Source organism: Lithobates pipiens, unplaced genomic scaffold (assembly GCF_037356315.1).
Source record: "Lithobates pipiens isolate NorthernLeopardFrog02 unplaced genomic scaffold, aLitPip1_a1.2 Scaffold_13, whole genome shotgun sequence".
NCBI lineage: Eukaryota > Metazoa > Chordata > Amphibia > Anura > Ranidae > Lithobates > Lithobates pipiens.
Window position 1 is genome coordinate 14,601,304 of NW_027507718.1, and position 15,557 is coordinate 14,616,860.

At 41.9% G+C, this 15,557-nt stretch overlaps 1 protein-coding gene across 2 annotated transcripts in view; it reads left to right on the top strand.

Annotated features, from left to right (window-relative positions):
- The first annotated feature begins 1,534 nt into the window (after positions 1 to 1,534).
- Positions 1,535 to 15,557, top strand: part of LOC143973952 (uncharacterized) — a 107,929-nt gene continuing 93,906 nt past the window's right edge. Inside the window, exons 1-3 of one of the 2 annotated variants that reach the window (XM_077474873.1) lie at positions 1,535 to 1,667; positions 10,613 to 13,400; positions 14,094 to 14,208. In XM_077474873.1, the coding sequence (XP_077330999.1) occupies positions 10,613 to 13,400; positions 14,094 to 14,208 (2,903 nt within the window). In that variant the 5' untranslated portion in view covers positions 1,535 to 1,667. Of the gene's footprint in view, positions 1,687 to 10,612; positions 13,401 to 14,093; positions 14,209 to 15,557 lie in introns of both variants that reach the window. The other variant, XM_077474874.1, reaches the window with a different exon arrangement.

Below are 15,557 nucleotides of genomic sequence, written 5' to 3' on the forward strand. Positions count from 1 at the left end.
ACCCCTTACATCAGAGTTCCCCTTTACATCAGAGGCCTCAGTGTTCCCCCTTACATTAGAGCCCTCGCCGTACATCACAGTGCTCAGTGTTCCCACTTAAATCAAGGTTCCCAGAGCATCCCTTATTTTAGAGTCCCCAGAGTTCTACCATACATCAGAGTCCCCCCTTACAGTGAAAGGGGACTCTGCGAGTTCTGATGTAAAGGGGGACTCTCCGGATTCTGAAGTAAAGGGGGATTCTGCGGATTCTGATGTAAAGGGAGACTCTGTGGATTCTGATGTAAAGGGGGACTCTGCGGATTCTGATGTAAAAGGGGACTCTGTGGATTCTGATGTAAAGGGGGACTCTGTGGATTCTGATGTAATTAACTTCATATGTTTAGAAATGTTTTATTTAATTGCAAAATATATGTATAGTTATACTATAAAAGAAAATTGGTGTGTGCCACTAAAGTGTTCGGGTTTGACTTGAAGAAAAGGTGGCAACCCTAGGGCCAGGTGACCCCCGGAAGTTCGGCGGGCCAGGTGACCCACGGATGATCTTTTGGTGCCCAGGCGCGATGTGATGACGTCATGCCCAGCCTCTGCATTTGAAAAAATGCAGCCGCCTCATCTGGGAAGCCAGGATTGTTTTTTTTTAATCAGGCCTAGAGGTGACATCTGGGGACTTATTGACCCCATATCTCACTGTAAAGAGGACCTGTCATGCACTATTCCTAGTACAAGGGATGTTTACATCCCTTGTAATAGGAATAAAAAGTGTCAAAATAGAAAAATAAAAGTAAAATAAACAATAAAAATAAACATTTTAAGTACCCCTGTCCCTGCGTGCTCACATATGAAAACAACGTTCAAACCATGCAGGTGAGGTACCGCCGCAAATGTTAGAGCAAGAGCAATCATTCTAGTGCAAGACCTCCTCTGTAACTCTAAACAGGTAACCTGTAAAACATTTAAAGCGTCACCTATGGGGATTTTTAAGTTCCGAAGTTCGGCGCCATTCTACTAGTGTGCGTAATTTCAAAGCATTACACATTAGGTATCTATTTACCTCGGCGTACCACCATATTTCATATTATGCAAAAAAATTGAGCTAACTTTACTGTTTTTTTTTTTTAATGCATTTTTTTCCAAAAGAAAATGCGTTTGAAAAATTGCTGTGCAAATACCGTGTGAGATAAAAAGTTGTGACAACTGCCATTTTATTCCCTAGGATCTCTGCTAAGAAAAAAAAAAAAATCTATAATGTTTGGGGTTTTTGAGTCATTTTCTAGCAAACAATGATTTTTACATGTAGGAGAGAAGTGTCAGAATTGGCCTGGGTAATAAGTGGTTAAGATAAGGAAGCACCTGCTTGTTACACACTGTGGATGGTTATGTGGGTTTTTAGCATACATGTTCCCTTAGCTATTCCATAAGAAGCCAAGCCTACACCAACCCCGTTATAATGAGCAAGTACAGGAGACTCTAAGAACAAAGCCACCCAGCAACAAGAGCTGCTCGTCATGTGACCAGGGAGGATGTGCCGACGTCACTCTTCTCCAGGCGTCTACCTAAACAACACGCATGCGCTCTGCCTACACACAGCCCGTGTTTAGCGTCCGGGTTGCTATGGTGACCCAGGGCTCCAGTGTTCTGTGTGCGAGCTGTTTTCTGGAGCGAGACAGGTGAGCGTGCGGGAGGGAGGTATGTCCACAGGGGGCTCCTCATCTATCAGGAGAAGGGTGGGCAATGTGTATGGTGATCACAGTGCTCCTTGTGTTTTCTTTATGTCTCACTCATCTGTGCTGCATTTTACTTATAGTAACCTGTCCAATCACTATTCATCACTAATGGTCAGGGATGGGGCTTTGCAAGATCATGTCTTGTCTCCCTGCTTGTAGTTGCTCTTCTGTGTCATTGTGTAACTTTATAAAGAAAATCGTTGTTTTTCACTCTTTTGGTAATGGAAGCTAATCTAATATATATATATATATATATATATATATATATATATATATATATATATATATATACTGTATATACTATCTAGCTACTATCTATACACTGCCTATAATATATGTATGTATATATATATATATATATATATATATATATATATATATATGTATAAAATAGATACACTGTATATTATATATATATATATATATATATCACCGACAATCACACTAGGTCTTATTTTAGGGGAAACAGGGTATATATATATATATATATATATATATATATATATATATATATATATATATATATATATATATATATATATATATATAAAATATACAGTGTATCTATTTATATATATATATATATATATATATATATATATATATACCCTGTTTCCCCTAAAATAAGACCTAGTGTGATTGTCGGTGATAGCTGCAATTAAAAGCCCTACCCCCCAAATAAGCCCTAGTTAACCACTTGCCGACCGTCGCACGACGATATACGTCGGCAGAATGGCACGGGCAGGCATATGGGCGTATATATAAGTCCCTGCCTGCCCGCGGGTGGGGGGCCCGATCGGGCCCCCCCCCGGTGCCTGCGGCGGTCGGCATTCCTTCGAGAGCGATCCGGGATGAGGGGGCGGCCATTCATTCATGGCCACCCCCTCGCGATCGCTCTCGACGAATGGAAATCCCCCGTGACATCACTTCCTCTCCTGTAATGTAAACACAGGAGAGGAAGTGATGTATTCTCTCCTCCGTGTCGGTATTTTTCGTTCCGACACGGAGGAGAGCGGATCGGTGAGTTGCACCAACACTCTACACACACAGTAGAACATGCCAGGCACACTCACACCCCCCCTTTACCCCCCGATCACCCCCCCAATTACCCCTGCCCCCCAGTCACAGTGACACCAATGTCATTTTTTTTTTGCATTGGTGTCATTTGTGACTGTAATAACTGTTAGGGCAGTTAGAGTTAGCCCCCTTTAGTTCTAATGTACCCCCCTAACCCCCCCAATAAAGGTTTAACCCCGTGATCACCCCCCGTCGCCAGTGTCACTAAGGCTGGGTTCACATTGCAGCGGTTTATGAGAACGAATGTGATTCGCACCGCACTGCAGTGCAAATCACATCCGATCTCTGTGCGATTCGAGTTCAGCCATTCGCCGCACCCGCCACACCCGCCGCACCCGCCGCAAATTCGCACGGGACCCTTTTTTTGGCCCGCAGCAGAATCGGATCACATGGGTGTTCACACCATGCGATCCGAGTTTGCAGATCGCACTGCGATATGCGAACTGATCTGGGGGTGTCAGTAACATTTCACTGACACTCCCAGCAGTTCGCATAGGGCAGTGTGAACTGCCGCCGGGAGGCATGCGATGCGGGAACCCGCCGCGGATTCGCGGCGTTTCCGCATCGCTCCAGTGTGAACCCAGCCTAATAAGCGATCATTTTTCTGATCGCCGTATTAGTGTCACAGGTGACGCTAGTTAGGCAGGTAGGTATTTAGGTTCGCCGCAGCTTTTTATAGCGCCAGGGACCCCCATATACTACCGCATAAAGCCCCCTGATTGCCCCCTAGTTAACCCTTTCACCTGTGATCACCATATAACTGTTACAGGTGACGCTGGTTGGTTAGTTATTTTTTTATAGTTTCAGGGCACCCGCCATTTATTACCTAATAAAGGTTTAACCCCCTGATCACCCGGCGGGTGTCATTTGTGACTAATAACTGTTAGGGCAGTTAGGGTTAGCCCCCTTTAGTTCTAAGGTACCCCCCTAACCCCCCCAATAAAGGTTTAACCCCGTGATCACCCCCCGTCGCCAGTGTCACTAAGGCTGGGTTCACATTGCAGCGGTTTATGAGAACGGATGTGATTCGCACCGCACTGCAGTGCAAATCACATCCGATCTCTGTGCGATTCGAGTTCAGCCATTCGCCGCACCCGCCACACCCGCCGCACCCGCCGCAAATTCGCACGGGACCCTTTTTTTGGCCCGCAGCAGAATCGGATCGCATGGGTGTTCACACCATGCGATCCGAGTTTGCAGATCGCACTGCGATATGCGAACTGATCTGGGGGTGTCAGTAACATTTCACTGACACTCCCAGCAGTTCGCATAGGGCAGTGTGAACTGCCGCCGGGAGGCATGCGATGCGGGAACCCGCCGCGGATTTGCGGCGTTTCCGCATCGCTCCAGTGTGAACCCAGCCTAATAAGCGATCATTTTTCTGATCGCCGTATTAGTGTCACAGGTGACGCTAGTTAGGCAGGTAGGTATTTAGGTTCGCCGCAGCTTTTTATAGCGCCAGGGACCCCCATATACTACCGCATAAAGCCCCCTGATTGCCCCCTAGTTAACCCTTTCACCAGTGATCACCATATAACTGTTACAGGTGACGCTGGTTGGTTAGTTATTTTTTTATAGTTTCAGGGCACCCGCCATTTATTACCTAATAAAGGTTTAACCCCCTGATCACCCGGCGGGTGTCATTTGTGACTAATAACTGTTAGGGCAGTTAGGGTTAGCCCCCTTTAGTTCTAAGGTACCCCCCTAACCCCCCCAATAAAGGTTTAACCCCGTGATCACCCCCCGTCGCCAGTGTCACTAAGGCTGGGAACACATTGCAGCGGTTTATGAGAACGGATGTGATTCGCACCGCACTGCAGTGCAAATCACATCCGATCTCTGTGCGATTCGAGTTCAGCCATTCGCCGCACCCGCCGCACCCGCCACACCCGCCGCACCCGCCGCAAATTCGCACGGGACCCTTTTTTTGGCCCGCAGCAGAATCGGATCGCATGGGTGTTCACACCATGCGATCCGAGTTTGCAGATCGCACTGCGATATGCGAACTGATCTGGGGGTGTCAGTAACATTTCACTGACACTCCCAGCAGTTCGCATAGGGCAGTGTGAACTGCCGCCGGGAGGCATGCGATGCGGGAACCCGCCGCGCATTCGTGGCGTTCCCACATCGCTCCAGTGTGAACCCAGCCTAATAAGCGATCGTTTTTCTGATCGCTGTATTAGTGTCACAGGTGACGCTAGTTAGGCAGGTAGGTATTTAGGTTTGCCGCAGCTTTTTATAGCGCCAGGGACCCCCATATACTACCGCATAAAGCCCCCTGATTGCCCCCTAGTTAACCCTTTCACCAGTGATCACCATATAACTGTTACAGGTGACGCTGGTTGGTTAGTTATTTTTTTATAGTTTCAGGGCACCCGCCATTTATTACCTAGTCTCACTAGTGTACCCCTAAATTTAGGGGTGTCTACTTTCCAAAATGGGGTCATTTGGGGGGGGTTTGTGCCATCTTGGCATTTTATGGCCTTCAAAACTGTAACGCCCTTAGAAAGCCTGAAGGCGGTGCTTGGTTTTCGGGGCCCCGTACGCGGCTAGGCTCCCAAAAAGTCCCACATATGTGGTATCCCCGTACTCAGGAGAAGCAGCAGAATTTATTTTGGGGTGTCATTTCACATATGCCCATGGCATGCGTGAGCAATATATCATTTAGTGACAACTTTGTGAAAAAAAAAAAAAAAAAAAGTTTGTAATTTTCCCGCAACTTGTGGCAAAATATAAAATATTCCATGGACTCAACATGCCTCTCAGCAAATAGCTTGGGGTGTCTACTTTCTAAAATGGGGTCATTTGTGGGGGTTTTGTGCCATCTTGGCATTTTATGGCCTTCAAAACTGTAATAGGTAGTGAGAAGTGAACTCAAAAATTTACGCCCTTAGAAAGCCTGAAGGCAGTGCTTGGTTTTCGGGGCCCCGTACGCGGCTAGGCTCCCAAAAAGTCCCACATATGTGGTATCCCCGTACTCAGGAGAAGCAGCAGAATTTATTTTGGGGTGTCATTTCACATATGCCCATGGCATGCATGAGCAATATATCATTTAGTGACAACTTTGTGTAAAAAAAAAAAAAATATTTTTTTTTTTGTCATTATTCAATCGCTTGAGGCAACAAAATAAAATATTCAATGGGCTCAACATGCCTCTTATCAATTTCCTTAGGGGGTCTACTTTCCAAAATGGGGTCATTTGGGGGGGTTTTGTACTGCCCTGCCATTTTAGCACCTCAAGAAATGAGATAGGCAGTCGTAAACTAAAAGCTGCGTAAATTCCAGAAAACGTACCTTAGTTTGTAGATGTGACAACTTTTGCGCAAACCAATAAATATACAATTATTGACTTTTTTTTTACCAAAGACATGTGGCTGAATACATTTTGGCCTAAATGTATGACTAAAATTGAGTTTATTGGATTTTTCTAATAACAAAAAGTAGAAAATATCATTTTTTTTCAAAATTTGCGGTCTTTTTACGTTTATATCGCAAAAAATAAAAATCAAATACCATCAAAAGAAAGCTCTATTTGTGGGAAGAAAAGGACGCAAATTTTGTTTGGGTACAACATTGCATGACCGCGCAATTACCAGTTAAAGCAGCGCAGTGCCAAAGTGTAAAAAGACCTCTGGTCATTTACCAGCAAAATGGTCCGGTCTGAAAGTGGTTAAAGTCCTTGTAGGTCTTCTTTTCAGGGTAGGGCTTATTTTTGAGGAAACAGAGTAGGGCTTATATTGCAGCCAACACCGACAATCACGCTAGGTCTTATTTTAGGGGAAACAGGGTATACATACATACACACACACACACACTCCCCACTTTATAAGGTACATCTGTTCAATTGCTCAGCACTATTCTGTTCTCCAATCTCCAGCTCCTGGACCTCTCTGCTACCTTTAATAGGGTTGACCACCCCTTCCTCCTCAAAAAGCTCCACGCCTTTGGTCTCCATGAATACTCTTTGCTGGTTCTCTTCCTACTTATCCAACCGCACCTTTAGCGTTTCTTACAATTCTACTTCCTCCTCTCCTCTTCCTTTCTCTATTGGGGTCCCCCAAGGTTTTGTTCTTGGACCTCTCCTATTTTCAATCTACACCTCTTCCTTGGGTCAGCTAATAGCCTCCCATGGCTTCCAATACTGCCGCTACACTGATGACACCCAAATCTATTTCTCTACCCCTCAGCTCACTCCCTCTGTCTCCTCACCTATCACTAATTTACTAACAGATATATCAGTCTGGATGTCACACCACTTCCTCAAACTCAATCTTTTCAAAACTGAAATTATAATTTTTTCTCCCCCATATGCCCCTTTCCCTTCCCCTGATCTCTCCGTCAAAATCTATGGACCCTAAACTCTCCTTTAAGCACCACGTCCAATCACTGTCCAAATCTTGCCGCCTCAACCTCTGCAACATTTCCAAAATACGCCCCTTTCTAACCAATGACACAACAAAGCTCTTAATTCACTCCCTGGTCATCTATCTCCTCGACTACTGCATCTCCCTCCTCATTGGCTTACCTCTACATAGTCTATCACCTCTTCAGTCCATCAGACTTATCCACCTTACCAATCGCTCTGTGTCTGCTACTCCTCTCTGTCAATCCTTCACTGGCTTCCACTCACCCAACAAATTAAATTAAAAAATACTAACAACTACTTAGAAAGCCATCCACAATTTAGCCCCCAGCTACATCACTAACCTAGTCTCTAAATACCAACCTACTCGTTCTCTTCGTTCTTCTCAAGACCTCCTGCTCTCTAGCTCCCTCATCCCCTCCTCCCATGCTCATGCCTAATAAAAAGAGCTTTGGTGTCATAGGGACAGGTACTTCAAAAAGGCAATTCAGCAACTGTTGTACCAAGTGCCAAAAAGGAGAAATTAGTGGACAGCTCGAGTAAATATATAGAAGAGTACCCTTATCCCTATTGCAACACTAGCACCGGTCAGAACTAGTGCGGTAGGTGGCATGAAGCACGTTTGGGGTCAGGTACCAAAAATAGAGAATTTTATAGGTGTTTTTCTTATAAAGTGTACAAAGGGAACTCTTGGCTGCTTGGGACCAATTCACTTGCCATGTCTCTGTAGGGAGTACCTCACGAGTGCTTTCTTCAATCGAAGCATGTACGCATGTTTGCCCTGTGCAGTTATAGAGTAGGCATTCAGTATCCGATATATATTGGAAATTAATCCTTTCCAGGCAGAGCCTGCTAAAATGAACAAAAGTTTTCAAAGGGGGATGGGGGAGAGAATTGCAAATTTGGAGTTATAGTTAGGGCATAGTGGCAAATTTGCAGATATCTTAAAACATCCGGTGGGGCAGATCAAATTTATCCTGAAGTTTAGAAAATGGCATCAGTTTGCGAGATCTAGGATCTACTAGATTTCCAAAATTGAATAAATTCTGCAACATCCATGGCAAAGACATCCGGTGTGTGAGGCTGTCTGGAACCTCGGGGTTGCAGATAAAGGAGGTCGTCAAAGATTTTTCTGAGGACAACTCATGTTGACGCAACAATTTACACCAGAGCAGTCGAAGTTGGGACATAGATCCCAGCAAACGACTAGGGTCTACATCCGCATTCGATCTCCAAAGTAGGTTATTTGGGTGCACAAGAGCAAGCCATAATTTTTTGATTTCTGTCTATTTATTGTAAGATTGTTGGGTGAACCAAGATGCTATCGCGTGCAGTCAATTGATAGTATTTAATAAGGATAGGAAATGCTAGGCCCCCATCTGAGCCTCTTATAGTTCCAAACATGGGGGGGGGGGGGGGGTCCGTTGTCATTGAAATGCATGAACCGATACACTGTGCTTTAGCAAACTAAATGTGATTCAGCTAGACTTTACCTGTACTGTGTGATTCCAGACATTTCTACTACATCACACAACCAGAAAGATAATTTTTCTGTTTTTTAGCTCAGCTTTGCTGCTTTCTCGTTCACATCCCTGATGGTGGTAATGACCATCCTTCATTCAGAGAGCAGGTAAAGAGTTGACAAAGTGACACATACCTGTCTATGCAGCCTTGGAAAGGTGTGTAAATTACAAGACTGATTGTACAGTGCTGTGAATTATTTTTATGAGCCAGCTGGAGCAGGTTCTTTTCTGATATTTTTTGCACTAGGCACAGCGTTTTCTGCTTTTTACTGATTGAGGCATTTGAGGAAAAATATCCCATTATGGCCACTAGATAGAGCTCAGAATCACAGAAAATAACCATATTAAACACATTAACCACTTCAGCCCCGGAAGATTTGGCTGCTGAATGACCAGGCCAGGTCCTGCGGCGCTGCACCCAAACAAAACTGATGTCCTTTTTTTCCCATGAATAGAGCTTTCTTTTGGTGGTATTTGATTGATTCTGCAGTTTGTTTTTTGCGCTATAAACAAAAAAAGAGCAAAAATTTTGTAACAAACACAATATTTTGTACTTTTTGCTATATTAAATATCCCCATTTTTTTTTTAATCAGATTTTTTTCTTCATATTTTTGGTTAAAAAAAAATTGCAATAAGCGTATATTGATTGGTTTGTGCAAAAGTTATAGCGTCTACAAAATAGAGGGTAGACTAATAGCATTTTTATTATTATTTTTTTTTAGTTACTAGTAATGGTGGCGATCTACGTTTTTTATTGGGACTGCAACATTATGGCGGACACATCGGATACTTTTGACACCATTTTGGGACCGTTGGCATTTATACAGTGATCAGTGCTATAAAAATGCACTGATTACTGTAAAAATGTTACTGGGGTTAAGGGGTTAACACTAGCAGGAGATCAAGGGGTTAACTGTGTTCCCTGGGAGGTGATTCTAACTGAAGGGGGAGGGGACTGACTAGAGGAAGTGACGGATCGTGGTTCCTAGCTAATAGGAACACACGATCTGTCACTCTTCTCAGAACAGGAATTTGTGTGTTTACACACACACTTCCGTGGTCTGTCCCTCGTGATCGCGATCACTCGTGGCTGGAGGTCATCGCAACTGTCGACCACGAGCATCGGCACCCTCCGCAGTGCAGCAGGTGCACGAGCACATTCCGGTGGCACACACACCTGTTATACTGATCCCGCGAGCTGACGTATAGCTACAATGGTTTGCGGAATTGTGCCGACCTGCCGCAGTAAAATGACGGCAGCTGGTCGGCACGCAGTTAAAGAAGAAGTATGGGAATCCTGTTTTTTGCAGATTAATACTTACCTAGGTGGATGCAGCATCGGTCCGATGCTTTATCTGTCCCTAGCCGCCTCTTCACTGAGAATTGGGCCACGAGCACCGCTAATGGCTCGGTTCTCACAGATCCCAGAGTGGAGAGCTGCTGCCTGTCAATCAATAGCTCTCCGCTCTGCTCCTCCACACTCACTGGAGCACTGAGCTGTGGAGGGGTGGGGGGCAGCCATCTCAGCAGCTCGCTGAGAGGCTGAGACAGCTATCAGCCCAGGCACCTGGTGGATCCAGACTTCCAGAGTCAGGATGATGCGGTGCCTGGACTGACCTTGGTGATGTCAGCAGAGAGCGGATTTCAGACGGCTCTCTGCTGAAAACGGGTCACAGGAGTGCAAAATGAATTGCACTACTGTGATCCATAGGAGAAGCCCAGCCGAATGAGCTCAGGCTGGACTTCTCCTTTAAGGTGATTAGTGATTAGACATTTGAAGACCCCTCAAAAGTATGCTGTTCACATTAAGGCATTGTGTTTCTTTGTGGTTTCTTGCCCTTCACCAATTTGTATGTAAATAAAACCATCTCTGTTGTATTTTACTTTTGTATGGTTGTTCAAATTTCGATATTTATTTTTTCAGATGGAGCAGTCACCTACAATGCCTGATAAAGTAACTGGCACAGTAGACACACCAAGAACTAGTAATCTGAAATTTCTCAGAGCCAAAAGATTGAGTTACTTCAGTGGAAAAAGTTCACAAAGTTTGGTATGCAGTGCAGAAGAAACACCACGTTCCCACAAAAAACATCAACCTACGAGGAGCCAAACACCACGCAGGTGTCTTTCTGCACCTATTTTAAAACAAAAACAGACTTCTACAAAATGTGATATCCAAAAAAGTGACAATGCTCTGACCCAGACCCCTCATGAGGAAGCAATTCTGCAACCAGTAGAAGCAAAGACTGCAGTATCTACTAAGTATGAACTTCAAGAGACAGAATCAGCAAATAAAAGCACTGCAGAGCTTACAGTTCATCAACACCTGCCCCCAGCTCCAGGAGAAGTGGAGCCTAATAGCTATAACTTGCAAACAACTTCAAAAAAGTCTGTTTCTGAATCATTGATTTCACATGGGGCACAGCAAGGCCTAGATGAATTAATGCTTGAGGAACATCCTGATAATCAATATACTGCTTTACAAACAACTTCAAAAGAAACGAATAATACACCACTGAGTCAGCATAATGTGCAACCAGACCAAGAAAATGAAAGAGGCAAAGTACTTGGCATTCAAGATTTTCAGCAAGAGTGCAAAGAAATGTCAATTATGATCTCACCCTCTTATTATCCTACACTTGAAAAAGCAAAGACTAAGGTTCCTTTAATTCATAGTCACCTTAAATCAGAACCAGAGATGGAAAAAAATGGACACTCTACTTACCATAGTCTTCAAAGTCAGCTTAAGTCAGAACCAGAAGTGGAAACTAATGCACAGTCTACTCACCATAGTCTTCATAGTCATCTTAAAACAGAACCAGAGGTGGAAACTAATAGACATGCTTCTCACTTTAGTCTTCAAAGTCAGCTGAAGTCAGCACCAGAGGTGGAAAATAATGGACACGCTACTTACCCTAAACCTCATAGTCGCCTTAAGTTAGAACCAGAGGTGAAAAATTATGGACACTCTACTTACCGTAGTCCTCATAGTCCTCTTAAGTCAGAACCAGAGGTGGAAACGAATGCACACGCTACTCACTTTACTGTTCACAATCCCTTTACGTTAGAACCAGAGATGGAAACTACCAGACATTCTACTTACAGGAGTCTTCTTAGAAGCAGCTTTTCTTCTGATTTAGACAAGGGTCTTTTGGATGATATTTCTGTTCCAGAAGCAGAAAAGCTTCAACATGTAATGACGTGGGCAAAAAAATTCCTGAACAAGTGCAATGTAGGAGATGAATTGCTTTTCTCTGATGCGGGAGATGGTCTACAGTGTACTTTGGATAAAAAAAACTCAGCTTTTCAATCAGTGGATAGCAAAGTGGATAGGTCCGTAGAAGTAAATTATATTCCTAGAGACAGTACATTAAAGAAGGACCCAGAACTGGAGTCTGAAAACTGTAACATGAAAATACAAGCACTTACTAATCATAGTATGAAAAAATCAAAGCAATCACATATATCAAAAAGTCCAAGAAACCTTTTAAAAATGAAATCTGATTTTACAAATGTTTCCAGAACAAAAGAAATTACACATGTATTTTCTCCTAAATTGCAGACCTCTAACTACAGTGAAAGAGCTGTGTCACCTTCATCTGAAAGTGACACCAGAGATTATAAATATATCAAACATTTAAACAGCAAAAGCTATGATAATTTGCAAAATGAGTTTGATTTTAGGGGAAAAGATTGTAGTGATGATGAAGATTCATTTGGGAACCAGTGGAATTACAGCATGGGAAGCAGGGATATGGTAGAATCAAATGATAAGGCAAAACACACATTTGTTATCAAAGAAGAGGATACTAGCTCATCAGAGTCCAGCCTTGATACAGAAAGACTTAATGCTCTTTTGGAAAATCTTGAAACGCATCAGAAAGTAACAGAGCAGAAAACACATGTGTTAAAAAAAGATGGATCAAGTACAGATAGAACATTCTTAGTAAAAAAGGATTCAGGTAGTGGAGATGACACAGTGATATATGTATCAAATAATTCCCTTGGTAGGATACATTCTCCATCAAACAGAACCTACAAGGAAATGAATCTGTTTGAGGATCTGACACCAAGAACATACAGAGTGTGCACTGTGTGCAGTTTTTGCAATACCACAAAAACAAGTTGGTGTGAAGAGTGTGGTTCAGTTTTAGGGAATGACAGAGGTCCCAAATCAGACACTACAAATGATTTACCAAGGCCACTAACTGCACATGAACAACTCTTGGACAACGCTTTACGTTTCAGTGATGGGACATTTGAAGGTCTTGATAAAATGCCCACAGTGGATAGAGCAGGGAAAACCGAAGTATGTTGGGAAGACAACTCAGATATAGTTTCTGACAGTGATGGCAGTGTGCTTGAGAAATATTTCCATTATGTGAAACAACTGGATATGATTAAAGTTCAAAATATGGAGAAGCAAAGTAAATCTTTTCAAGGAGACCACTCTTGTGAAATATCTAGTGAAGATGAGTCTTGTGAAGAGGTACCCAAGCCTCAAATAAGTAGTGGAATGTATAATTATTACCCAACCAAGACAGATTCCACAAGCGATGGTGATGAAGGTGGAATCGAGTTTTTACAAGCAAACAGCCCTTCCATGAAACCTTATACATCTCACTTTGATCAACCACAGAGGTCTAACAGACAATTTAGTGGATCCAATGAGAACAATTATGAGACTGTTTCCAAACTAAAGAATTCAATAGGTAAACTATAAGTTGAAGCTACTAGGCTTGATTTTATGAAGAAGTAGAGGCTTTTCACCTCGAAAAGTGTATTGAATTTTTACTGTGAGGTTGTGTTAATTTTGAATACCCAGTCATGTGTGAGGGAAATTATTAAAGCAGGATTTTTTTTTTTCTACTGCACGATTAGGTATTTAAAATGAACACAGCTTCACCTTATTCACTAATGTTCAAAACATGCATTTTGCAAGGAGAAAAGCCTCTACTCCTATAATAATTCAGCCTCAATGTTTTTTTAATGGTTATTCTTTATATAATTAAGAAATCTAAGACCAGGCTTGTAATCTTAATTTTTACATGTTTATTTCATTGAGTTTTACAATAAGTTTCCAATATCATACTTTGATTTCAATCTATATATGAAAGCAGTAATAAAAACTTATAACAGCATTATTTAAAATGGCTAGAATTCTAGACACTGAGTGTTTTGATTGTACAGTACATTTTATGTTTAATAAATTAAATCAAACATTTCGTTGTTGAATGATTGTGTTCTTCGGTTTATATCATTTGGGGTTCCAGTATTAGTTTTAGGTGAACTGGTGATTAAATGCCATCTGTAGCTAAAATAGTTTAGCATATTGAACTATAGGTAGACAGTGAGCACAAGTAATATATATTTTAACTTCTAATTATTATTATTACGCATTTTAGATAGAAAGCAGCAAAACACCCCACAAAAGTCATCAAAAGGCACTGGTCCTAAGAGGTATTGGGAGAAGTCCAGTATTGCATGGTCCTCATACACACATGGAGAGCTGAGACCAAGGTTTGCCTAATTTTGTTTTATTCTAGTGCTAGCAAAATCCTTAGTCCTGACAACAACTGGTTGCAATGGAATAAGATACATCATACATTTTTTTCTTTATCCAACTAAAATAGAGCGAAATGTATTGCATATACAGTATATATATAGATATATCTATCTATCTATCTATCTATCTATATATATATATATATATATATATATATATATATATATATATATATATATATATATATATAGCTATAGATATAGATATGCCTTTATTTAAATCTAAAATAGACCGTATAGTGCATATACTGTATATATATATATATATATATATATATATACACACCTTTATTTAAAACTTGGCTCTTAAACTTGAACTTTAGCCATCCTTGTAATGGCCACAATTAGCTAATGCATGCATTCTGTAATGTCACCTACCTTATATTGCCAAAAGTATTGGGACATCTGCCTTTACATTCACATGAAATTTAATGGCATCCCAGTCTTAGTTCATAGGGTTCAATATTGAGTTGGCCCACCCTTCGCAGCTATAACAACTTAAGCTCTTCTGGGAAGGCTGTCCACAAGGTTTAGGAGTGTGCCTATGGGGGAATTTAACTGACCTCAACCCGATTGAACACATTTGGGATGAATTAGAGCAGAGACTGCAAGCCAGGCCTTCTCATACAACATCAGTGCCTGACCTCACAAATGCGGTTCTGGAAGAATGGTCATAGACATAAACAATGAAAATCAATATTGCTAAAAAATGTAACTATGAACATAAAAAAATATTTTCTTGTGTAACAACCAAGCTCACAGTGAAAGAAATGTTGTATTATTATTCCTTAATATCAAGTGTCCAAAAAAATATTTTTTCCCAATTTTCATCAATCCACAGAGACAAAAGTGCAAATTGGGATATTATACGTATTACTGTCCAAAAAGTGACTAGTGATGATAATCCTGATCAGAAGAGGGTGACTTCATACACGTGCTAACCCCCCCCCGCGCGCGTGAATTTACTCACCTCCAACTGTGTGACGGCACACTTAAGTTTGGTCCACATAAGCAGTTGAACCACTTCTGGGATCTAAGTCAAACTGGCTCAGCAAGATCCCACAGGAAAATCCAGACAAGTTGTCCTTAATTTTAAAATAAGAAAGAGGCTGGATAGTACATTATCGCTAGTTTAAACATTTATTTAGAAAACATAACACCAGGGTACTCACATATTTTAGGTGCTTCCAGCACACAAAACTGTAAAAGCATTAAGCATAGGATTCCTCTCCAAACGACTTCCAAAGTTATATGTAAAACAATATGATAACCAGGGTGATTGGCGCTACCTACAAGTAAAACTC